At 51.7% G+C, this 24,361-nt stretch overlaps 1 protein-coding gene across 3 annotated transcripts in view; it reads right to left on the bottom strand.

Annotated features, from left to right (window-relative positions):
- Positions 1-8,384: 8,384 nt before the first annotated feature.
- Positions 8,385-24,361, bottom strand: part of INCENP (inner centromere protein) — a 46,706-nt gene continuing 30,729 nt past the window's right edge. For all 3 annotated transcript variants that reach the window (XM_061406636.1, XM_061406635.1, XM_061406637.1), the window contains exons 8-18: positions 23,580-23,631; positions 23,036-23,153; positions 22,189-22,323; positions 16,155-16,264; positions 15,964-16,084; positions 15,527-15,649; positions 14,305-14,483; positions 12,489-12,567; positions 12,196-12,303; positions 10,276-10,426; positions 8,385-8,860 (exon numbers count right to left, since the gene is read on the bottom strand). In XM_061406636.1, coding sequence (XP_061262620.1) covers positions 8,646-8,860; positions 10,276-10,426; positions 12,196-12,303; positions 12,489-12,567; positions 14,305-14,483; positions 15,527-15,649; positions 15,964-16,084; positions 16,155-16,264; positions 22,189-22,323; positions 23,036-23,153; positions 23,580-23,631 — 1,391 coding nt within the window. In that variant the 3' untranslated portion in view covers positions 8,385-8,645. The remainder of the gene's footprint in view (positions 8,861-10,275; positions 10,427-12,195; positions 12,304-12,488; positions 12,568-14,304; positions 14,484-15,526; positions 15,650-15,963; positions 16,085-16,154; positions 16,265-22,188; positions 22,324-23,035; positions 23,154-23,579; positions 23,632-24,361) is intronic.

Genomic DNA, 24,361 nt, shown 5'->3' with positions numbered 1-24,361 from the left:
GGGTTGCCATTTCCTTCTCCAGGGGGTCTTCCCAACCTAGGGATCGAACCTGTGTCTCCTGCATTGCAGATGGATTCTTTGCCAACTGAGCCACCAGGGAAGCCAACAGTCAGTGCTTTGTAATTGACAGTTATCATCCTTACTCCCAGATAGTTCCTGGGGGAAGCAGTTAACTCAGGTTGGATGACAAACCCCATGCCCTTGACCCTCACACAGTAAGTTTATTGCTGGGTTATGTTCTCTGCCTGAGCCACTCTTCTTGATCTGTTTCATCAAAACATGAGACACAACAGCGGAAGGGCCAGTGGGACCCAGTCCTGAGGCTGCAGCCCAGGAGACCATGATCTTCCGAGCAGCGTCCCCCAGGCTGGACCAGAGTGGGGACACGTTCCAGCTCCTTTTTGAGTGTCACCATCTTTGTCTGGACCCCCCGTTGCTCCCACAATGCCACCTTCTTCTTGGCTTCACTCAATAAAAACACTGTGACTGCCTTGTGGTGAGGGTACAGGAAGTGATCCTGTACTTGTTTTGTTACAGAATCCCAGGGGCCCTTACCTCTTTGTTATTCTCAAGTCACAATCCAAGGACACAAATAGACCCCTCAAGTTCTCCTGCTCTGAGGGATGGATCCTCACCTGCACTGAGCCCTTCAGGCCAGAGGCAGAGCTGGGTAGGGACAACACAGAGGCCCAAAGAAATCTCACAGCTCTCATGGGTTGTTACCCCCTCTCCCTTGACATATAACCCTAGAATGGTTACCCTGAAATTAATCTGATATGACCTGCCTTCCTGTATCTTAACAGCAGAGGATGGGGACTGTTTGAAGAGGTAAATAATGTTGGCAGGTGTGTGTGTACACACGTGTGTGTATCTGTGGGCAAGTACGATTAAAGGCAACTAAATCCTAATGAAAGTGTCCACCTTTATGTCCACTTTTTCAGGCTTAATAAATTGCGATCAAGACAAGTCCAAATGAAGATGTGACTGTTTTAGGGACTTTTCTGGTGGTCCCGTGGTTAAGACTATGTGCTTCCAATGCAGGCGGCCTGGGTTCAACCCCTGATCAGGGAACTAGATTCTGCGTGCTGCAACTAAGACCCGGTGAAGCCAAAGAAAAAGATATGACTATTTTAAAAGTCCCCCGCCTTCTCATTATAAGAAAATAAGTTCACTTCCTCCTTCCAGCATGCATGACAGATTGCATTGAGTGGAGCTTTGGTTGGGATGGGCCGTGGAATTTATTCTCTGTTTTGCTGGTTGGGGACAACTAAGCTTGTTCTCCTCAGTCAGGAAGGATACAAAGCTGGTGCCTTGGAGCTCAAGTGACTCAGCTTCTCTAGCACTAGGTGCTGCTGATTGCTCTCTAGATGTCCAAGGGAACTTCAGAACTGAGCTCCTAGTGGCTCAGACAGGACCATAACCTTAGGTCTTGGTCAAGTTTGGAAGCCTTTGGAATACAGGCTATGGTCAGTTTCCCTTCTCATGCCTGCACTTCGTTCTTTCCTAAAGCTTCTGGAGGAGTGTTTACATCAGGGAAATCCAGAGGAGCAGAGGCTGCTATAGCTCTTGCCCAAGCAGAGACTACCCAGCATTCACTGGTGCTCAGCTGACTTCAGAGCTGTGGGTACCCAGAGCATCACCACCCCAGAGGAAGCCAGAAAGCAGTCAGCCTTAGTCCACCTGAGGGAGACAAGGAAAGCTTCACAGAGCAGGTAGCCAGCTGGGGCCTGACCAGGGGAAGTGTCAGGTAGGTAAAAGAAGGTTACGATGAGGGGTGGGATGGGCACACATGAATAGGTCCTACCGAAGCAAGAGAGAGCCTAGTTGAACCCATTCCCAGCTTTATCCCTGGAAATACGGTGTGCTCAATTGCTCAGTCATGTCCCACTCTTTTTGGCCTCACGGACTGTAGCACGGCAGGCTCCTCTGTCCCTAGGACTTTCCAGGCAAGAATTCCGGAGCAGGTTGCCATTTCCTATTCCAGGGGGATCTTCCCAACCCAGGGATCAAACCTGAGTCTCCTGTGGTACTGCATTGGCAGGTGGATTCTTTACCACTAGCACCACCAGGGAACCCCCAGGAATATGGTTACAGGTTATTTGCATCACCCCAGTCATACGGGTGGGGGAATGGTTAGCAACAGTGACTTTTTAAGACTTTATTTGGCTGTGCTGGGTCCTTCATTGCTCCATGTGGGCTTTCTCTAGTTGTGGCAAGCGGGGACTACTCTCTGCTGCAGTGCACGGGCGTCTCACTGCGGTGGCTTCTCTTGTTGCAGAGCACCAGCTCTAGAACATGGGCTCAGTAGTTGCGGTGTTCAGGCTTAGCTGTCCCTTGGCATGTGGGATCCTCTTGGACCAGGGATCGAACCTGTGTTCTCTGCATTGGTAGCCAGATTTTAAACCACTGGACCACCAGGGAAGTCCCAGCAGTGACTTTTAAAGGGGAAGAGTTTTAAATGTTTCCTTTATCAAACTGTTAGTCACTCAGTCGTGTCTGACCCTTTGCAGCCCCATGGATGGTAGCTCCTCTGTCCATGGAATTCTCCAGGCAAGAACACTGGAGAGGGTTGCCATTCCCTTCTCCAGGGGATCTTCCCAACCCATGGCTAGAACCTGGGTCTGCTGCATTTCAGGCAGATTCTTTACTGTCTGAGCCACCAGAGAATACTTTCGTTGTCATGTGTAAGAGAAATCTGTGCTGAACACAGATGCTAAGATTTTGTCCCATTTTTTCCCCCTAGTTTCTTAGTTTTTACATTTAGCACTACAATCCATCATGAATTAATCTGGTAGATGGTATGAGTAGGGTTGGAGATTTTTAAATATATCCAACGGTTAAAAAAAAAAAATTATTCTCCTCGCACTAAATTGCTTTTCCACCTTTGTCCAAAACCATGTGACCATACATATGTATTTTAAACAACAAATTTCTCTCATAGATAGGGCTACTTAGGTTTTACATTTCTTTTTGCGGGACTGAGATAATTTGTATCTTCCAAGAAATCTGTGTTCATCTAGATTGTCTAACATCATAAACTGTCCATAATATTCTTTTAGTATCTGTAGGATCTGTAGTGTTTCTTCTCGTTCCTGACATTGGTCATTTGTTTATTCTTTTTCTCTTTATCAGTTTTGAAAGAGGTTTACATTTTTTTTTTTTTTTTTTTTGAGCTTCTTAAAGAATCAGCTTTTGGTTTAATTAAACTTTTCTCTACTATTTTTTCTTTCCAATGTCATTGACTTCCACTCTACCTTTGTTATTTCCCTTCTGCCTGTATTTTGGGTTGCTCTTCTTTTTCTAGTTTCTTAAAGTGGAAGCTAGGGTCGTAGATTTGAGACTTCTTCTAATATAAGCATTTACTGCTATAAATTTCCCTCTAAGTACTGCTTAACTTGCATTATAAGATACAAGGTCAACATACAAAAGTCAACTGGATTTCTATATACCAGCAATGAACAAGTAGAAACCAAAATCAGAAAGACAATACCATTTATAAAGGCTCCAAGAAACTACTTAGCTAGAAATCTAACCATACTTAACAGAATCTGCATGCTGAAACTACAAGATGCTGATAAAAGAAACTAAAGATGCGAATAAATGGAGAGCTATGTCACGTGACTCACCATCACTAACATGTCAACTCTCCCCAAGTTTATCTACAGGCTTAATATAATTTCAATCAATATCCCAGCAGCACTTTTATATAGATAAGTTGATTCTAAATTTTATACAGAAAGGCAACACTGATAGAAAAGCCAAGATAATTTTGAAAGGGAAGAATAAAAATGGAGAAATCACACTATCAGATTCTTAGTACTTTAAGCTACAGTAATCTCGACCATGCAGCGTGGTCAAGACTACTGTAAAAGGAGAGACCCATAGACCAGTGAAGGAGAATATGAAGTCCAGAAACCGATACAGTCAAATACGGCTGACTGACTCTTGATAAAGACACAAAAGAAATTTAGTGAAAAAGAACAGTCATTTAAACAAATGGTCCTAAAACAACTGGGAGCATAAGATATGCTCCGAAAACAAAAACATAAACTTCACATTAAAAAAAATTAACACAAACTAGATCATAAACCTAAATGTAATATGTAAAACTATAAAATATTTAGGAGAAAACATACGAGAAAGTCTTACAACTGGAGCTGGACAAAGATTTCTTAGACATGAAGCCAAAAAGGCATAATCCATAAAAGGAAAATGTTAATAAATTGAAATTTATCAAAAGTAAAATTTGTGCTTTATGAAAAATACTGGTAAGTGAATGAAAAGACAAGTTGCAGACTAGGACAAAATAGTGCAAAGCACGTATCTGACAACAGATTTATGTCTAGAATATACAGATTCTTTCACTGGTCATAACAAACACCCTCTTCCAACAACACAAGAGAAGACTCTATACATGGACATCACCAGATGGTCAACACCGAAATCAGATTGATTATATTCTTTGCAGCCAAAGATGGAGAAGCTCTATACAGTCAGCAAAAACAAGACCAGGAGCTGACTGTGGCTCAGACCATGAACTCCTTATTGCCAAATTCAGACTGAAATTGAAGAAAGTAGGGAAAACCACTAGACCATTCAGGTATGACCTAATTCAAATCCCTTATGATTATACAGTGGAAGTCAGAAATAGATTTAAGGGCCTAGATCTGATAGATAGAGTGCCTGATGAACTATGGAATGAGGTTCGTGACACTGTACAGGAGACAGGGATCAAGACCATCCCCATGGAAAAGAAATGCAAAAAAGCAAAATGGCTGTCTGGGGAGGCCTTACAAATAGCTGTGAAAAGAAGAGAAGCAAAAAGCAAAGGAGAAAAGGAAAGATATAAACATCTGAATGCAGAGTTCCAAAGAATAGCAAGAGATAAGAAAGCCTTCTTCAGCGATCAATGCAAAGAAATAGAGGAAAACAAGAGAATGGGAAAGACTAGGGATCTCTTCAAGAAAATCAGAGATACCAAAGGAACATTTCATGCAAAGATAGGCTCGATAAAGGACAGAAATGGGATGGACCTAACAGAAGCAGAAGATATTAAGAAGAGATGGCAAGAATACACAGAAAAACTGTACAAAAAAGATCTTCACGACCCAGATAATCACGATGGTGTGATCACTCACCTAGAGCCAGACATCCTGGAATGTGAAGTCAGATGGGCCTTAGAAAGCATCACTACGAACAAAGCTAGTGGAGGTGATGGAATTCCAGTTGAACTATTCCAAATCCTGAAAGATGATGCTGTGAAAGTGTTGCACTCAATATGCCAGCAAATTTGGAAAACTCAGCAGTGGCCACAGGACTGGAAAAGGTCAGTTTTCATTCCAATCCCAAAGAAAGGCAATGCCAAAGAATGCTCAAACTACCGCACAATTGCACTCATCTCACACGCTAGTAAAGTCATGCTCAAAATTCTCCAAGCCAGGCTTCAGCAATATGTGAACCGTGAACTTCCTGATGTTCAAGCTGGTTTTAGAAAACGCAGAGGAACCAGAGATCAAATTGCCAACATCTGCTGGATCATGGAAAAAGCAAGAGAGTTCCAGAGAAACATCTATTTCTGCATTATTGACTATGCCAAAGCCTTTGACTGTGTGGATCACAATAAACTGTGGAAAATTCTGAAAGAGATGGGAATACCAGACCACCTGATCTGCCTCTTGAGAAATCTGTATGCAGGTCAGGAAGCAACAGTTAGAACTGGACATGGAACAACAGACTGGTTCCAAATAGGAAAAGGAGTTCGTCAAGGCTGTATATTGTCATCCTGTTTATTTAACTTATATGCAGAGTACATCATGAGAAACACTGGACTGGAAGAAACACAAGCTGGAATCAAGATTGCCGGGAGAAATATCAATCACCTCAGATATGCAGATGACACCACCCTTATGGCAGAAAGTGAAGAGGAACTCAAAGCCTCTTGATGAAAGTGAAAGTGGAGAGTGAAAAAGTTGGCTTAAAGCTCAACATTCAGAAAACGAAGATCATGGTATCCGGTCCCACCACTTCATGGGAAATAGATGGGGAAACGGTGGAAACAGTGTCAGACTATTTTTTTGGGCTCCAAAATCACTACAGATGGTGACTGCAGCCATGAAATTAAAAGACGCTTACTCCTTGGAAGGAAAGTTATGACCAACCTAGATAGCATATTGTAAAGCAGAGACATTACTTTGCCAACAAAGGTTCATCTAGTCAAGGCTATGGTTTTTCCTGTGGTCATGTATGGATGTGAGAGTTGGACTGTGAAGAAGGCTGAGCGCCAAAGAATTGATGCTTTTGAACTGTGGTGTTGGAGAAGACTCTTGAGAGTCCCTTGGACTGCAAGGAGATCCAACCAGTCCATTCTGAAGGAGATCAGCCCTGGGATTTCTTTGGAAGGAATGATGCTAAAGCTGAAACTCCAGTACTTTGGCCACCTCATGTGAAGAGTTGACTCATTGGAAAAGACTCTGATGCTGGGAGGGATTGAGGGCAAGAGGAAAAGGGGATGACAGAGGATGAGATGGCTGGATGGCATCGCTGACTCGATGGACCTGAGTCTCAGTGAACTCCCGGAGTTGGTGATGGACAGGGAGGCCTGCTGTGCTGCGATTCATAGGGTTGCAAAGAGTCGGACACGACTGAGCGACTGATCTGATCTGAAACAGCAAGAAAACTAACAACTCAATTTAAAAATGAACAAATGAGTTGAACAGACACTTTGCCAAAGATACGCAGATGGCAAGTAAGCACATGAGATGATGTTCAGCATGACCAGCTGTTAGGGAAATGCAAATTAAAACCATGAAGAGGGAATTCCCTGGTGATCCAGTGGTTAGGACTTAGACTCCAAGCTTCCAGTGCAGGGGGCACAGGTTTGATCCCTGATTGGGGAACCAAGATCCTGCAAGCCTCACAGTGCCGCCAAAGTAAAAAAAAAAAAAAAAAAAAACACAACAAACCACAACAAGAACTCACTCCACATCTATAAAAACAGCAAAAATAAGAAGCACCGAGAATATCAAGTGCTGGTGAAGACGCAGAGGAACTGTAACTACCCTTTTGCTGATTTAACCATTTCTTCTCAAACCCACCATACAAATAAGCTTACAAGAGGATGTATTTTGACATTATGGCTTTGGGCAAACACACCCTCACCAGCAGACTCAACACAAGTTTTCTCATCCAAGAACATGTGTGTGCACGCATGTACACTGTGTCAGTCCTTTCTGTGACCCCATGGACTGTAGCCCGCCGGGTTCCTCTGTCCATGGGATTCTCCAGGCAAGAATATTGGATCTTCCCGACCCAGGGATTGAACCCACGTCTCTTAGGTCGCCTGCACTGGCAGGTGGTTCTTTACCACTAGCACCACCTGGGAAGCCCAGAGAACATATGCAACAAACTTAAATTGTTTAAATGAATAGTAAAATGTTTTCCTTTTCATGGGTGGAGTCTTCTAGATCTCAGACTGTTATGTGTATTTGCTCTTTGCTCATTTAAAAAAATCTCTTATATTCAGCCTTGATTTTGTCCTGAAGTAGGGTCAGCGAACATTTTCTGTAAAGGTATAGAATAAATACTCTCACCTCTGGGAGACATTAGGCCTCTGCTGTAACTCCTTAACTCTGCCCTCAGCAGGGCGGATGGGGACAGTAGTTAATTCACGTCTACAGAGCGGGTTCCAATACAACTTGAGAAAAACGGACTGTGACTTGATTTGCCCATAGGCCCAAGTTCACCAACCCCTGTCCCAGGAGCTGGAGAAGGAGATGGAGCTATGGCAGGTTTAGTACACAGCTGGCGGCATGGGGCAGAGCCAGCTTCCATGGAGAAGCATTTAATGAGGCGGCTAATGAGCACTGAACCTGGCGGCTGCCTGGTTTTGCTGGAGAAACATCCCAGCTGCTTGCATGTACTGGTCCCACGGCAGTTTCAAGAGACATCCCCTTCCTCACCCAGATCTGCTTCAGCGGCCTGTCCATGTTCTAAAGTCCTTTCAGCATCTGTGTGGCGAGGGTGGATGGAACCTGAGGCGTGGAGGGGCTGAGGGCCTGTGTTAAGTGGCAGAGCTGTGTCAAGAGCCCAACTCTGACCTCAACTCCAAGTCTGACCCACTGAACGAGCCCCTCTTTCCAGGCAGGGCGGTGCCCAGAAAAACAGGCTTTTAATGTCCCCTGCCTCAACACGAAAGTAACTGAAGTGTTTCTCAGGGTTGTTCAGGGCTGCAATCAGAATCGCCTGCCCCATCGGCCTCTCTGGGGGTGGGATCCAGCTGACCTTGACACATATCTCCTCCTCCGGCCCCTCAGGTGGCCCAAGACAGAGCCAGGGTGCAGGGCTTTGTGCAGAGAAGCCCTGGTGCCATGATACCCACAGCAGGCTTAAAGGAATAGACTTTATTAACCTAGCTTTCAAACACTAGAGGCTAAAATTCAGCTGAACTCTAACAATCTATTTACAGAGTGCTGTCCACAGACCAGGTGGGGTTGGGCCACTCTTCACCCATGACACAGAGGACGTTTATATACACCTGACCAAACCCTCAGTGACAGGATACCAGGCAGGAGGGCAGTAGGTCAACAGAGAGATGGACAGACAGACACAGACAGAGGCCGAGATGGTCGAGCGGCCCGCGGGCTGGCTCAGCGCTTCTTCAGGCTGTAGGCCAGGCTGCCAGGGACCCTGGGGCCCTGCAGGGGTGGCGAGTTCCACACGGCGGAGCTAGTGCGCTTATGGTAGCGGGGCTTGCTCTTCTGAAAGATTTCCTCCAAGTCCAGTTGGAGGAGGCTTCCGAAGAGGTCCAGAAGGTCTGGGGGCTGGTAATACTGGCGGATGACAGCCTGGCTGAGCTGGGTGCCTGCAGGGGCACATGAAGGGCTGGCTCACTGCCCTGGGTTCCCCCTGAGCCTCCTCCCGTCTCCCTGCCATCCCACAGAACCCCTGTCAACCTCTCCGCCTCATCACTCCCCCACCTCCTGCCACATCAACTCTCCTCAGAGTCTTCCTCCACAAAACAGCGATAACCCCTCACTACCCGCTCCTGCAGCCCTGCTCTGGCAGCTCACGTGAGCCAGGTACTCGGCCGAGGTCACTGCATGACCGCCTCATTGTGAGACCACCACGGCCACCTTGGTGAGACCTGCCCAAAGGCACACAGCTGGTGGCCGGCAGAGCTGGGGTCTGAAGACAAGTCCAGCTCGAGTAGCCATGCTCGACGGCCTTGATCGGCTACTCGTGACATCAACACTGCAGCCCCTATCATGTACAGTGCAGGCTGGGGCTGCTGGAGGCTCAGAGCCTAGAGTGAGGCTGAGGAGGAACCCAGGGGGTCAGGGTGGCAGAATGCGTGCCCGGCGCTTGCCTGGTACCAGGCCTTCCTGCACTAACGTGCTTCGTCATCAGTAGCCCTTCTCAGCTGGGTGCTCTCAGCACCCCCATTCCAGATGGGAAAACTGAGAGTTCAAGTGGGCTGGTCAAGGTCAACCACAATTAGCCTGCCATCCCAGCCACACTGACTCCTGCCAGCTGCCACCTCCAGAATGACTTACTATTAAGGAGATGGAGTCAGATTCCAGTTACTGTGGGGTTCAGATGAGGTGAGACTCACAGGGCCTGTGGTCTGTAGAAGGCTGAGCTTCCGGGGCTCTGGGCCCTTCCTCCGGGGAGTGAGGCCCACCCCGCCCCCAGCTCAGCCAGCTCTGTGAGATGGGCACCCACTGGCCTCGCTCACTCCCACAGGCTTTGGACCCAGGCCTAAGGCACCTTCAAACTCACCCACACTCCCGTTTAGAGACGTGTAAACTTGGGGACCAATCCTGCTCAAGGGCCCCCATCTCCACCCCCAACTCCTGCCACCAGCTGGCCAGAACCCCTGCTCCAGCTCTTCATGCACGGCCAAAGCCCTGCTACCTCTGAGCTCTATTCCCATCCCAGGCAACATATTTGGGTCTATCTGGCCTGCTGGGTGGGGCTCCCAGGGGGAGGCCAGTCTGAGACGGAATACCCAGCACCACGCCTGCCAGCAGTCAGCCAGGATCTAACACATCTGCTGAGAACGGAGGCACCCACCACCGTAGATCTGGTCTACAGGTGAGCCCACTGGTCACAGGGCACCCACCCTTCCCAGGAGCGTCCAGAGGTCCGATGCAGAGTTGGCTCAAGACTCAAGCTGCCAGCCCATGAGCACAATGGGCTCCTGACACCCACAGCTGCTGAGCCCTCGGAGTCACAAGTGGGTACCTGCCCTCCTGGGGGGCTCCAGGCCCTGCTCACCTCGGGCCCAGCTGGGGATGGGCTTCCGGGGATGGGCCTCGTCATCGGTGGAGTCATCACTGTTTAGATCCATCCCGTAGTCATCCGCATTGATCTTGGGGGGGGCCCTGTGCCCCTGAGGGGTCATCTGATACGAGGTACAAGCTGGAGACTGGAAAAGATGAACATGGCTACTGGCTGCCCGCCCTGCATGCTGGCCTCTCCTGAAGCTGAGAAGCACCAGGCTCTGGCCACCTCCCCTCATTTCACAGGGAAAAGAAAGAAAAAGGTTCAGGGGTCGCTTTTTGATTGGGGGAAAAAAAAAACCATGCCACATACATGACTCTTGTGTCTTCCTTTTTCATGTAAAAGTGTGTTACAAACGTTCTTCCAGGTCAGTGTGTGTGTGTGTGTATGTGTCCTTTGAATGGCTGCAGGGCGCTGCACTGGGAGCGCCATGGTTTGTAATTTAACCACCCGGTTCAGCAACCGTCCAAGTTTTCAGCATCCTAAACTATATTGCAACGAAAACCTTTCCTCACACTATATCCGTCTGTAACAGCATTAACAGCCTAAATGCTTGTCGGGAAGGGCTGATTAAAGAAACTCTGGTACCAACTAAGTGGAACACAGCCACCAAAGGAAATTAATAAATGGTGAAACAGGTGTGTACAATACATTAAACAAGCAAAAAAAGGAGGGGAAACAGGCGTGTACAACACATTAAACACGAAAAAAAAAAAGGAGGGGAAATAGGCGTGTACAACACATTAAACACGCAAAAAAAGGAGGGGAAACAGGCGTGTACAATATATTAAACAAGCAAAAAAAAGGAGGTGAAACAGGTGTGTACAACACATTAAACAAGCAAAAAAAGGAGGTGAAACAGGCGTGTACAACACATTAAACATGCAAAAAAAAAAGCAGGGAAACAGGTTGTGTACATTAAACAAGCACAAAAAAGGAGGTGAAACAGGCGTGTACAACACATTAAACACGCAAAAAAAAAGGAGGAAAAGAAACAAATCAAGCTGCCAAAGGGTATGTGTTCTGGACTGAATGTTGGTATTCTTCCCCCACATTCCTATGATAAATCCTAATCCCCAGTGTGATGGTATCTGGAGGTGGGACCTTTGGGAGGCACAGCCCTCCTCAGTGGGTTCAGTTCCCTTAAAAAAGACCCCAGAGAGCGCCCTCTCCCCTCCAGCCATGTGAGGACACAGCAAGAAGACGGCCATCTGTGAACCAGAGGAGGCCCTCACCTGCCAGCGCCTTGACCCTGGACTTCCCAGTGCGTCTGCTGTTTAAGCCGCCCAGTCTAGGGTCATTTGTTGTAGCAGCACGAACAGACTGAGACGGTATGTACAGTCTGGGCCCATTTAAAAAACTATACATATGTGTGCATGAGAAAAAGCGTGTACAAAATATTTATGAATATTTAAATATAGAAAGAAATACACCAGACTTAGACTTTTCCTTTGAGGGCACCTTTCTTTTGCTTTGTATTCTTTTATAAAGTTCAATTTCTTTTTTTTTTTTGAACTACTTTCTACTTTCAGAATAAAGAACAATACATATATCAAAAATAGTGGGGGGAGAAAAAAACACTTGGGCCAATTGTATCCTTCTTGTTTCTCATGAAGGAAAGTGAAGGTCGCTCAGTCATGTTCAACTTTTTGCGACCCCATGGACTGTACAGTCCATGGAATTCTCCAGGCCAGAATACTGGAGTGGGTAGCCTTTCCCTTCTCCAGGGGATTTTCCCAACCCAGGGATCGAACCCAGGTCTCCCTCATTACAGGTGGATTCTTTACCAGTTGAGCCACAAGGGAAGCCCCCCTCTTTCTCATGGTCCTAATATACTCAGCCTGTGCCTCCAGCTCCTGGGAAGAGAATCATCAGAGACAGGGGGCCCTCTCCACCCTGACGCCCGGGGCTCACCTGCACGTCCACGGTCACATTCAGGCTATTGCTGGCAGCCGCGGCCTCCTTGGCCTTCTTCTCCTGTTCCTCCTGTAGCCGCTGCTCAGCCAGGCGCTGCTGCTCTTCCTGGGGCCCGGAGACAGCAGGAAGCAGGATGTCACAGACCAGGGGAGTGCACTCCCCTCCTCTGCGCCAACCCCAGCACAGCCAGGCGGGCACAGCAGCTCCTGCCCGAACCACTGGAGCCAGGCCGCCCCAGCCCAGAGCTCAGTGCAGAGCCCACGGGAGCCACACACCCAGCCCCCCGTTACCTTTCTCTTCTTCTCTTCCAGCTCCCGCTGCAGCCGCTCCTTCTGTAACCGCAAGGCCTTCTCTCTCTCCTGCAGTTCCCTGAGGACCAAGACAGAGCAGGTCAGGGCGGGAAGCCGAGCCCCTGTTCCGTCCCTGCCAGGGAAGCCAGGCCCCTGGCCCACTGGAGGGGCGGGCACGCCAGCTGAGGGCCAGCAGCTACACTGGGGGCTGGCGTGCACAGCCGACAGGGTGGGGGTGCTGGGCTTCGAAGCCACCAAGCTGGGCCCCCCTCCTCCACAGCCCTGCACCTCGCTCTTATCTGCCATACGATGGGAACCTAGCCCCTTTCCTCCAGAGTTGACGGGAGAGTGAAATGAGGTCTTCCGAGTCACTGCCACTCATCCTGACCGCAGGCCCACACCCGGGCCTGACGTGAAGCCGGGCGGGGCTGCTCACGGGCCACCTCCGTGTACTTGCTTGGATGACCCTGAACAAGTCACGGAACCTCTCTGAACCTGTGTGCCCCTCTGGAGGTGGAGCTGCTGGTGTGCTGGCCACAGGTTTAAACAAGGAAATGGGTGGAAGGCGTGTAGCTGCCAACCATTACGACCACCAAACCATCGTCCGTCCCCTCGAAGCCCCTGGCGCTACCCAGCACACATCCAATTCTAAAACCACACCAGCTGCCACCCTCTGCTCCCTTCCCAGGCTTCTGTCTCTGCCCACAGGTCAAAGGACACCTTTGTGCCAATCATCAAGCACGGGAGACAGCCCTGATGCAGTGAGCCCCCGGCAGTGGACCCCCCACGCACGTGGACCCCCGACCAGGGGTACCCCACGTGGACACCTGATGTTTCCTAGGAAGTGGAGGCAGGGCCTGGGCTGAGTCTGCCCGTGTGTTTACACAAGCACAGGCAGAGTTCTCTGTGTCTACACACAGGCATAGGGCCCCACACAGCTCTGGGCCAACGGTGACTGGTTTATCCTCCCTGGCACCCCCAGGACCCAGCACAACCAGGCACAGGGACTGGCCTTGGATAAACAGCGGTGGAACTAAGTGTGGAAATCTTGCCTATCGCAGAGACCCCTGTCTCTGAAAGGGCTCATCCACCATGGTCCCCAATGGGGGTGGGGGGCAGCCAGGAAATGCTGATGGGGGGCAACCCAAGTCATCTTCAGAACAGAGGAGCAGAGTGGTGGGCAAGAGCCAAGGACGCCAGAGGGCATCCTTCTTGGTGGGACGCTCCCACCCAAAGACCCTCAGCGACTGCTGAGAAATACTGGCTCGTCCTGCAACCTCCCTGCCTCATGTCAGCTGAGAAAAAAACACACCAAAGGGCTCAGCTTATCCAGCTTGAGGCAGAATGAAGACAAAGTCCTGAGTGACTCTGCCCCGTACCCCTTGAATCTCCAGCAGCCAACACACCATGTTTGGGTGGTCTGCCTGGTTTGGAGCCAAGAGAAAAAAAGCCTCCCTGTTTTGCAAAGCATCAGTTTCTCAGTCATGTCTGACTCTCTGTGACCCCCATGGACTGCAGCCCACTAGGCTCCTCTGTCCACGGGGATTCTCCAGGCCAGAATACTGGAGTGGGTAGCCATTCCCTTTTCCAGGGGATCCTCCTGACCCAGGGATTGAACCCGGGTCTCCTGCACTGCAAGAAGATTCTTTCCCATCTGAGCCACCAGGGAAGCCTATAGGAAGAAGGGAAACCTTCTTTTCCAGACCCCCGAGTGAAGGTGGGAGCTGCCCCTGGGTCATGGCTACACCTGTGTCAACCACACGCACAGGAGGACAGTGTGGCCCCCGGGGGGTGGGCGGCCCGCCTGGCCGCTCACCTCTCGGCCTGCAGCCGCTCCTGCTCCCTCTTCCGCTCCTGCTCTCGCTGCTCCGCCAGCTGCCGCTCCTGCTCTCGCTGCTCCGCCAGCCTCCTGGCTTCGGCTGCCTTCCGCAGCCGCTCCTGCTCCTCCTCCCTCCTCTTCTGCAGCAGCTCCTGGTGCCGCCGCTCCTCTTCCTCCTGTCAACAGGGAGCGTGGTCAGGGCCCGCAGGCCAGCCCGGGCCGCAGGGGCCACAGAGCGTCCGGGGAGGAAGAGGGGCGTGAGCCCAGGACACCCCACCAAAGCCCCGTCCACAAGGAGCACCTGACCGGCCTGAGAGGCACCCCGCAACAACTTTTCCTGCTGCAGCATGTTTACAGACTGGAGCCAGACCCTGGACCTGGGGGACACCGGGCAGGTCACACGAGCCCTCTGGCCTGGTTTGTCCTCGTTGATAAAACATGGACAACAGTTACGCCCCCCATCATGAGACTGCTGGGCTTATATACACGTCGCACTTAGAGCAGTGGCTGGCACCATGTAAACGCTTCGTGCGTTTCAGCCACTAGTCTTGCAACCCCCTAATGCCAGATTTGCATCCCCTAGAGTCACGAGCGACTGAACTGACTGACTGACTGACTGAGAGTCATAAGACTGAGGTCTCAGCAACAGGCAGGCCTGTAACTTATGTGCTGTGCTTAGTTGCTCAGCCGTGTCCGACTCTTTGTGTCCCCATGGACTGTACTTCGCCAAGCTCCTCTGTCCATGGGGATTCTCCAGGCACGAATACTGGAGTGGGTTGCTCCTGACCCAGGGATCAAACCCAGGTCTCCCACATTGCAGGTGGATTCTTTACCATCTGAGCCACCAGGGAAGCCCTGTAATCTTAATCCTAATCCTCACAATAACCCTATCAAGTAGATACCACTGTTACCTGAAGGAAATAAAGCACAGAGAGGTCAAGGAACCCACCCAAGGTCACACAGCTAACAGGGCAGAAATGAAATTGGAAGTCTGGCTCCCGAGGCCATGGACTTAGCCCTCAAACTGCTGCCTCTGCAGAAAACACAAGGCAGGTCGCCGTCACCATCCCCATCTCCACAGCCTCTGCTGTAGCGCCTTCTGAGCTCGAGGCGACAAGATCCACCAGGATCAACCTGGTGCAGCAGCGCATGCCCAGCGGTCCTCGGGGTCCTGCGGACTCCCCCACCTCTTCCCTGCGGCCGCGCCCGGCGTTCGCACCTGCTGCAGCCACTTGAGCCTCCGCGCCTCCTCCTCCTGCTTCCTGCGCGCCTCCACCTCCTCCATCTTCTTAGCTGCTGCCTTCTTTCTGGCCTTCTCCTCTGCCAGCCGCTCCTCCTTGGCCTGCGGAGCCCATGCCCAGATGCCCGTCGGAACAGCCCCCTCACTCAACCCTTTGGAGGGGGGCTCAGTACTCTGCGTGACGGATACTCCAAGTCCCCATGGATCTGGCTTGCTCTCACAGCCCCGGAGAGGGGGCAGCCAGGAGGCAGTCCTGCCAGGAGCGCAGGGCTGTGCTCGCTCCAGAGCAGACCTTCCACCCTCCACGTGGAACAGAATGCAGGGCCCGTGACGGACAGGAAGATATGGGGCAGGAGACCAGTAAGGTCCCCATGGGTCCAGTCCACTGAGCTGCCGCCCACAGCCCAGGCCCGCACCTTCTCTGTCTTCTCGTCGATCTGAGCAAACTTCTGCTCGATCTGCTTCTTCTTCTCCTCCTTCATCTGCTCCACCCGCTCCCGGGCCTGTAGCACCTTGCGGAGGCGCTCCTCGCGCTTCCTGTGGGCACACAGGCTGGTCACGGGGGCCCAGCGAGGCTGGGTGGGCTGCAGGGCATGGGGGCACTTACAGCTTCACCTCCTCCAGCCGCCGGCGCTTGTCCTCCTCCACCTTCTGCCTGCGGAGCTGCTCGGCCTCCTCCTTCCGCCGCAGGTTCTCCAGGCGCTGCCGCTCCTTCTCCTGGGGTGGGGGGTAGGGAGTGAGCGAGCACAGCCTGGTGCTGGGCCAGGATGACCCCCAGACGTTGCCCTGGGTCCCCCACAGCAACCCCCCCTCCCAACCCTGCCAGACAGGCAGCAGCACCAGACTGCTTCTGAGAGTCAAAGTCACCCCAAACGGGCCTCCTTTCCCACCCAGATGGAGGCCTGGGGCTTCGGTCTCTCTCCTGGGGGAATCCAAAGGCCTCCCAGGGGCCTGAGACATGCGTGCCCTCACCTGGGCCTGGTCAAGTCCTGGGCAACACAAAAGTCAGGCTCAACATTGGATGTATGTTCTGAGTCTAGATACGCAAAAAGTATATTTGAAAATAGAATGAAGAACAGGATTGGGAAGGGACAGAAAGGCAGTTTTTAAAGTTACTGTTAATGTTCTATTTAAGGGGGTGGGTGGGTGAAACTCAAAGTCATTCAGTCCTGTCTGACTCTTTGCGACCCCATGGACTATACAGTCCATGGAATTCTCCAAGCCAGAATACTAGAGTGGGTAGCCGTTCTCTTCTCTAGAGGATCTTCCCAACCCAGGGATTGAACCCAGGTCTCCCGCATTGCAGGTGGATTCTTTACCAGCTGAGCCACAAGGGAAGCCCCTGGGTGGGTACGTGTATTAATTTTTTATTATATGTGTAATAACTTTATGACCGTACACACATAGTTTTGTGTGTATCAACTATTTCCTAACAGTTGAAAAAAAAAAGAAAAGATGCTACTGCCATATGCTAACAGAGGTTTACTACAGGCTGCAGAGGTAGATGAGAGATGCCATGTTTTCTCTGTACTTTTCACACTTCTTATGATATGGCTACATAATAATTTCAAAAACAACTTTTTAAAAGTATTAGTTGTTTCAGGGCTTCCCTGGCAGTTCAGTGATGAAGAATCTGCCTGTCAGTGCAGGGGACACGGGTTCAATCCCTGCACTATCACACCTGAAACTTTGAGAACTAAAGCCACAGACCCCCTGCCAGATCCCAGCCTGACCGCTGACTGGTGCACCTGGACAGGTCCAAACAGCACTGTGAAGGCTTGGAAATCTGAACTGACGCTGGAACCACAGGCCACAGAAAGCAGGCTGGAACCACAGCCGGGACCAGCAGATTGCCACTAAAGTAAACAATAACATTCTCCATAAGATTTAAACAAGACCCAGTCTTCTAACATAGGGCTTCCCTGGTGGCTCAGACAGTAAAGAATCTGCCTGCAACATGGGAGACCCAGGTTTTATCCCTGGGTCAGGAAGATCCCCTGGAGAAGGGAATGGCAGCCCACTCCAGTATTCTTGCCTGGAGAATTCCATGGACAGAGAAGCCTGGCAGGCTACAGCCCATGGGGTTGGAAAGAGTTGGATATGACTGAGCAACTTTAACTCACTCCTAACATCATATTCAAAATGTCCAGGATGCAATCCCAAATTACTCAGCATAAAAGAACCAGGGAAATCTTAACTCCCATGGGAAAAGACAATCAACAGACACCAATGCCAAGATGACATGTTGGAATTACCTGACAAAGACTTTAACGCAGCTATGACAAAAATGCTTTAATAAGTCATCAGAGGATTCTTAAGAAACTGGAAAAATAGAAACTCTCAGCAAGTAAAAGATCTAAAGAAGAATCAAATGGAAATTTTGGAACTAAAAATACAGTAACTGAAAAAAAAATTCAGTGGATGGACCCAACAGCAGAATGGAGAAAACCTGAAGATAAATCAATAAAATGGATCCAGTCTAAGCACAGAAAGAAAAGATATTGAAGAAAACTTAACAGAGCCTGAAGGAACTGTGGGATGACAACAAAAGGTTTATGAAATGCTGGGGAGAAAAAAAAAAAAAACGAACCCTGAAGAAATAATGGCTGAAAATGCCCAGAGCTGCTGAAAGATATAAATCTACAGATTAAAGTGAAGTGAAGTCGCTCAGTCGTGTCCGACTCTTTTCGACCCCATGGACTGTAGCCCACCAGGCTCCTCAGTCCATGAAATTTTCCAGGCAAGAGTACTGGAGTGGGTTGTCATTTCCTTCTCCAGGGGATCTTCCCAACCCAGGGATCAAACCTGGGTCTCCTGCACTGCAGGCAGATGCTTTACCGTCTGAACCACCAGGGAAGCTGAGGTCATCAAAACTTAAACAGGATAAACCCAAGGAAACACATACCCAGCCAGAAAAGAATCAAACTGCTAATAACTTAATAATACAGGGCTTCCCTGATGACTGAGTGGTAAAGAATCCACCTGCCAATATAGGAGACATGGGTTTGATCCCTGGGCTGGGAGGATCCCGAGTGCTGTGGATCAGATAAGCCCACACGCCACAACTACTGAGCCTGTGCTCCAGAGCCCGGAACCCCGTAACTACTGAGCCCACATGCCACAACTGCTGAGGCCCACGCACCTAGAGCCCATGCTCCACAATTAAGAGAAGCCATGGCAATGAGAAGCCCGCGCGCCACAACTAGAGAGGAGCCCCCACCTGCCACAGGAGAAAAGCCTGCATGCTGCAACGAAGATCCAGCATAGCTTGAAAAAACAAAACAAACAAACAAAAAACCCACTTAATACAAAGGGAAAAAATCTGAAAAGCAAGCACCGGAAAAAAAGACACATTATCTAACAGGGAGCAATCATTTGACTGACATCAGAAAGTGTGGAGGCCAGATAGAAATGGCACATTTTAAGATTGCTAAAAGGAAAGAACTGTTACTTGAGAATTCCACTTATTCAATGACAATATCCTTCATAAACGAACTTTCTCAAAGGAAAACTAGAGAATTTGCTGCCAGCAGACTTGTTCTCAAAAAATTGCTAAAGTGTGTTTTCCAGATGGAAGAGAAATGATAGCAGAAGAAAACATCAAAAATGCAGAACAGAAATGATTAATATCTGGGTAAATATCAACAGACTTCCTTTCCTCTCGAGTTTCTTTAAAATGTTTGACAGTTGAAAGCAAAAATTATTCTGCCAGGGCTGTCGATGTATGGAGATGAAACACGTAAGACAAGGTTCACACACAGCGGGGAGTCAAGGCGCCTACAGGTAACTGATAAGATACAGATGCTAAAGCGATTGTGAAAGTTAAGTATGTAATGGCTCAGAACAAACACCAAAAAACACTCAAAATGATACAGTCCAAATCGTGGAAGACAAATTAAAATGGAATACTAAAAAATGTTCAAGGGACCCCCAAAAGAAGGCAAGAAAGGGAAACAGAAGGAAAAAAATAACGTAACAGCCGACAATAATAAAACAGTAGACTTAAATCCTTAAATCCAAACATACAACAAAATAAATCAAAGACACTGTTAGATTTTAAAAAGAAAAGACAAAACAAAACCACCATGACTCAACTATATGCTGTCTACCAGAAAGTGACTTCAAATGTAATGGCTGAGATGCCAATCTCAAGAGGTATCGCCTGTCATGATTCCCCTCGTGACTCTCAAAAAGCCAGAACTATAGTGATGGAGAACATGGGTTGTGGGTGGGGGAGAGAGTTTTGGGGGGTGGAATGGAACTGCTCTGCACCCCAATTGCGGCAGGTGGTTACATAACCTATACTTTCACAAAGTATAGATTTTACCGTATGATCATTTTTAACATAAATTTTACTGTAAAGTTTTTTTTAGAAGATGGAAAGAGAAATGGAAACAGAGATGACCCTGAGCCTAGGAGCCAGGCTGGAGGAGGACGCTGGCCTTCAGGAGGCCCCCCAGGGAAGGAGCGGATGGCCTTTTGCTCTCCAACCACCCAGACCCAGAGGAACCCAGCGAGAGACCACCCGCCTGCTGGCCTGTGAGGAAGCAGCGGGGAAACAAAGGCCACGCGGCACCCAGAGCGCCCACCCTCGCTTCCTGCCCCACCCTCCCCATGCGCCAGACTCCCGCTCCCAGCAGGGCTCAGAAAAACAGGCTCTTGTCCTGAAGTTCAGGTGTTAGGGTTTCCAGTCCAGGTCACAGAATTTATCCTGTTGCACTGTGAATCTCACAGAAGGAAAACAAGAGTTACTTATGCCATAGAACCCGTGCTTCCTCTCTGCCCCAACCCTGAGAGGTGGGCTGCTCCCCAGAGGCCCCCGTCAAGGCCAGGGCAGAGAGCAGGAAGAATCCAAAAGCTTGCACAGCCCCTTCCGCCTCCAGGGGCCTCAACTGAGCAGCGTCTCTGCCGTTCATCAGACTACCACTCCGTGCCGAGCCCTGTGCTGACACACAATACTCTCTGGTTCACTGGGTCTGCACGAATGGACCACTGTCTCCACACTTCATAGCCAAGGAAATGCAGGCCCAAAGGTTAGGAAACCAGTCCAAGGCCACAGAGACCTGTGTAGGTCCCTTGGTCTCTTTGAGGATTGTCCTACCCACCAGATGCCCCGTGCAGAGACCTGGGCTCCCCACAGCTGGGAAGGGCAGCTTCCTGGATCCCTTGGTCATCCCCACGGGCCCTGTGAGGCTCCAAGCAGTCTGGGTGGGGCACAGGTAGTTCCTTGTAGGAGGAACAAGCCCAGGGCTGGTTCACTGCTGTGGGCACAGATGCCCAACAGGGCCCTGGCACAAAAACAGGTGCATAAGGACCACACAGCTGCTCCCGGGCATACTGGATGGCATGCCCCGGCCCTGTCCACTCAGATGGGACCAGCCTTCTTGCAGGAGAGGCACAAGTTCAGGGCCTGCCTGTCCAGCTGTGGGGAAGCCCCTTGACTGCCAAGCTGAGGCCCTAAGACCCTCGGCTGGAGGCAGAAAGCCCTCCTGGTAGGAGACCCTTTAAAGCTCCAGTGGACACTAAAGGACTGCGGGGACTGTAGCTCTGCAGCTGCACAGGAGACCCCGGGAGCCAGGACCGTGGCCCAAGCCGGTCCCAGTGCCCTACGGCTCCCTGCACACGGCCGGTAGTCCAGCCTGGCTCTGGGACATCTGAGAAGAGAACAGCTCCTGTGGCTTTCTTTCTGAAGGGATGACACTGACCATTCCAGAAAGTGTTACCCGGCAGACCCGGCCCTCCTTTCCCCGCACTGCCCTGCCCCTCAAGGCAGCAGCTTAGGTCTGCGACCCAGTAAATCTCGGTGGCCTGGGATCAGAGAAGCCTTGTCTGTTCTCTTCACAGCCCCAGACCCTGAGGATGAGCCCAGCAACAGGGAAGAGGGAGGGAGGGAGGCTGGAAGGAGGTGGCCGGGGGGGAGGTGGGGGGACACTGCAAGATGCGGCCCTGGGGACAGGCTGCAGGCCACACCCCCTCTGCTGCCTGCTGCCTCAGGGAGGCTCTGAGACTCCTCCTCCCAGCCTGCCAGCACCTTGGCTTCACCTCCCTCCTTTGGCCCCCCTTAACGCTCCCACCAATGATGTTAGTGCCCCTACAGGTGCTGTCAGTTTCAGAGACGGGGCCACAGCGGATAAGTGCTGCGTGGAGCTAGGTTACGAAGAAGGGGAAGGCCTTACTTACAACGAAGCTGCTCTGTGGAGGAGAGGAGACAGGGAAAAAGCCAAGAGTTAATGCCAGGTTGGGGGAGACCTAGAAGGCAGACCACCCTCCTGGTGATGCCAGCAAGTCTGCTTGGGGCCTGCCCACCTCTCACCAGCGTCTCCGTCACCTCCTCTGGCATCACCCAGCCCTCATCCCCAGCAAATCAGTGTCCACATGTGTCCTTCACTTTAACTACCCAGGCCACCGGGAGGGAATGGTGTGTGTGTGGGGATGGACAGTCATGGTGGTGGCCAGCCAGGCCAGTTCTATAACTTCCCGGCCCAGGACCCAGGGCCTGGGAGGCCACCCAGAGCCGGCCAAGCCTTGAGGTGGCCAGGCGGAGCCCAAGGGGATGGGACAGTCCCCAGAGGCTAGAGCTGGCCCCTGACCGGTGGGCCAGGCCACAGCCTGCCTTGGCCCAGACCCTGGCAGCTCCTCACCTTGGGGTCCACACGCAGAGGAGTGTTGCGCTTGATGAAGGATTTCATGATGTTGCCATGGGGGGTCGAGGTCGGGGTCATGAGCATCTGGTTCCTCTGCACGGTATGCAGGAAGGTCCGGAGGGGCCGCACCACCTGCAGACGGGACCAGAGTCAGGCCCCGGGGGCAGGACAGACAGACCAGGGTCAGACCCCAGGGGGCGGGACAGACAGACCACAGACAGACAGACCAGAGTCAGACCCCGGGGGCAGGACAGACAGACCAGGGTCAGAACCCGGGGGGTGGGACAGACGGATCAGGGTCAGACCCCGGGGGCAGGACAAACAGACCAGGGTCAGACCCCAGGGGGGCGGGACAGACAGACAGACCAGGGTCAGACCCTGGGGGCAGGACAGACAGACCAGGGTCAGACCCCAGGGGGCAGGACAGACAGACAGACCAGGGTCAGACCCCGGGGGCAGGACAGACAGACCAGGGTCAGACCCCAGGGGGCAGGACAGACAGACCAGGGTCAGACCCCAGGGGGCGGGACAGACAGACCACAGACAGACAGACCAGGGTCAGACCCCGGGGGCAGGACAGACAGACCAGGGTCAGACCCCAGGGGGCGGGACAGACAGATCAGGGTCAGACCCCAGGAGGCAGGACAGACAGACCAGGAACAGACCCCAGGGGGCGGGACAGACAGACCAGGGTCAGACCCCAGGGGGCGGGACAGACAGACCAGGGTCAGACCCCGGGGGGCGGGACAGACCAGGGTCAGACCCCAGGGGGCGGGACAGACAGACCAGGGTCAGACCCCGGGGGCGGGGCAGGGGCGCAGAGGGAGGACAGACGTGCACTCACCTTGCTGGCAGGACAGGGCGGGGAGGGGGTCTTGCTCCTGGGGGGCTGCAGCTCCTCATCCTCCAGCTGCTGCTCTTCGTCCAGCTCATTCACCGCCTGCTTGTAGCTGCGCTTCCTCCTGCCGAGGCATGGAGGCAGCAGTGTCAGGGGGCCGGCCCTGGTGTCCTCCCCAGCGCCCCCGCCACGCCCCAGAAAAGGTGCCTCCCAGTGAACAGAACTGGGCCCAGCCCCCAAGACTCCAGCCTGAAAGGTACCGCAGAGGTGAGTCTCCCTGACTGACCCTCTGCTGCCTGGTCAGAGGAGGGGAAATGAACCAGTCTAAGGTCATGTGGCCAGGAAGATGGGGTCTGGGATTCCGTCGCCCACCCCCAGGCCAGGCTCACCCCGCAGCACGAAGCTGTCTCCTTTATAGAGTGAGAGCACCAGGCCCCACCTCTGCCGAGAGGAAACACAGGTGCCCACCCTCCCCAGCCAAGGACTCAGGGTTCATGCCCCTCTGGGTCCCTCTGAATGGTGGCCCGCATGCCCCTTCCCGGATGCAAACCTGACACTCTGGGGTGGCTCCTTGGGGCCATCTGCCTGGTCAGTCTCGGCCTCTGTGGAGAGAGCAGGTTCAGGGGGATGGCAGGGAGGGTGGGGAGGGGTCCAGGGAAGGGGCCCACAGGCAGCAGCCCTGGCAGGGGCAAAGCTCTCTTCCCAGCATATCTTGGGGTGGCCAGGGGCAGGAGCATCCGCCTTAGCACCGTCTGGTCCTGACATATCTTGGGACGTGCAGAGCCAGCATGCTGCCCCCAGTCCACAGAGCCCTTGTCCCCAGGCCTGGCCTCCGGGGTGAAAACGGTGAGACAGTCCCATCGAGGTGGCCCCAAGCATGTCCCACCTGCCTTTAATACTGAGAGCCCAGTTGTCCCCTCTCCCCAGCCTAACACTAACATGGGGTGACTTTCATGGGAAGAATTGGAAGCTGCTAGCTCTAACAGGCCCCTGGGCTGGCTTCAAAACCTGACCTCTCCGGCCCTTTTCGCTGGGGGTGGCACAGGGGTGGGAGTGGGGTGCTCCCGAGCAGGGTCAACATGTGGGGTGCGAGTCAGGTTTTGTTTCCCTGGCAAGAGAAGGGGCCGATCCCTCCCTTGGTTCTTCAACACTATTACAGTTTTACATTTCTATTTTTTGGGGGCGGCCACACCATGTGGCATGCAGGATCTTGGTTCCCCAGCCAGGGATTGAACCCATGCCCCCTGCAGTAGAAGTGTGGTGTCTTAGCCACTGGACTGTCAGGGAAGTCCCTCACAACACTCTCTACTCCAAAGGGTTCTGGCAGCGACC

This window comes from Bos javanicus, chromosome 29 (assembly GCF_032452875.1).
Source record: "Bos javanicus breed banteng chromosome 29, ARS-OSU_banteng_1.0, whole genome shotgun sequence".
In the NCBI taxonomy this organism is placed as follows: domain Eukaryota; kingdom Metazoa; phylum Chordata; class Mammalia; order Artiodactyla; family Bovidae; genus Bos; species Bos javanicus.
Note: the sequence above shows the minus strand (reverse complement) of the source record. Positions and strands in the feature narration are given on the sequence as shown.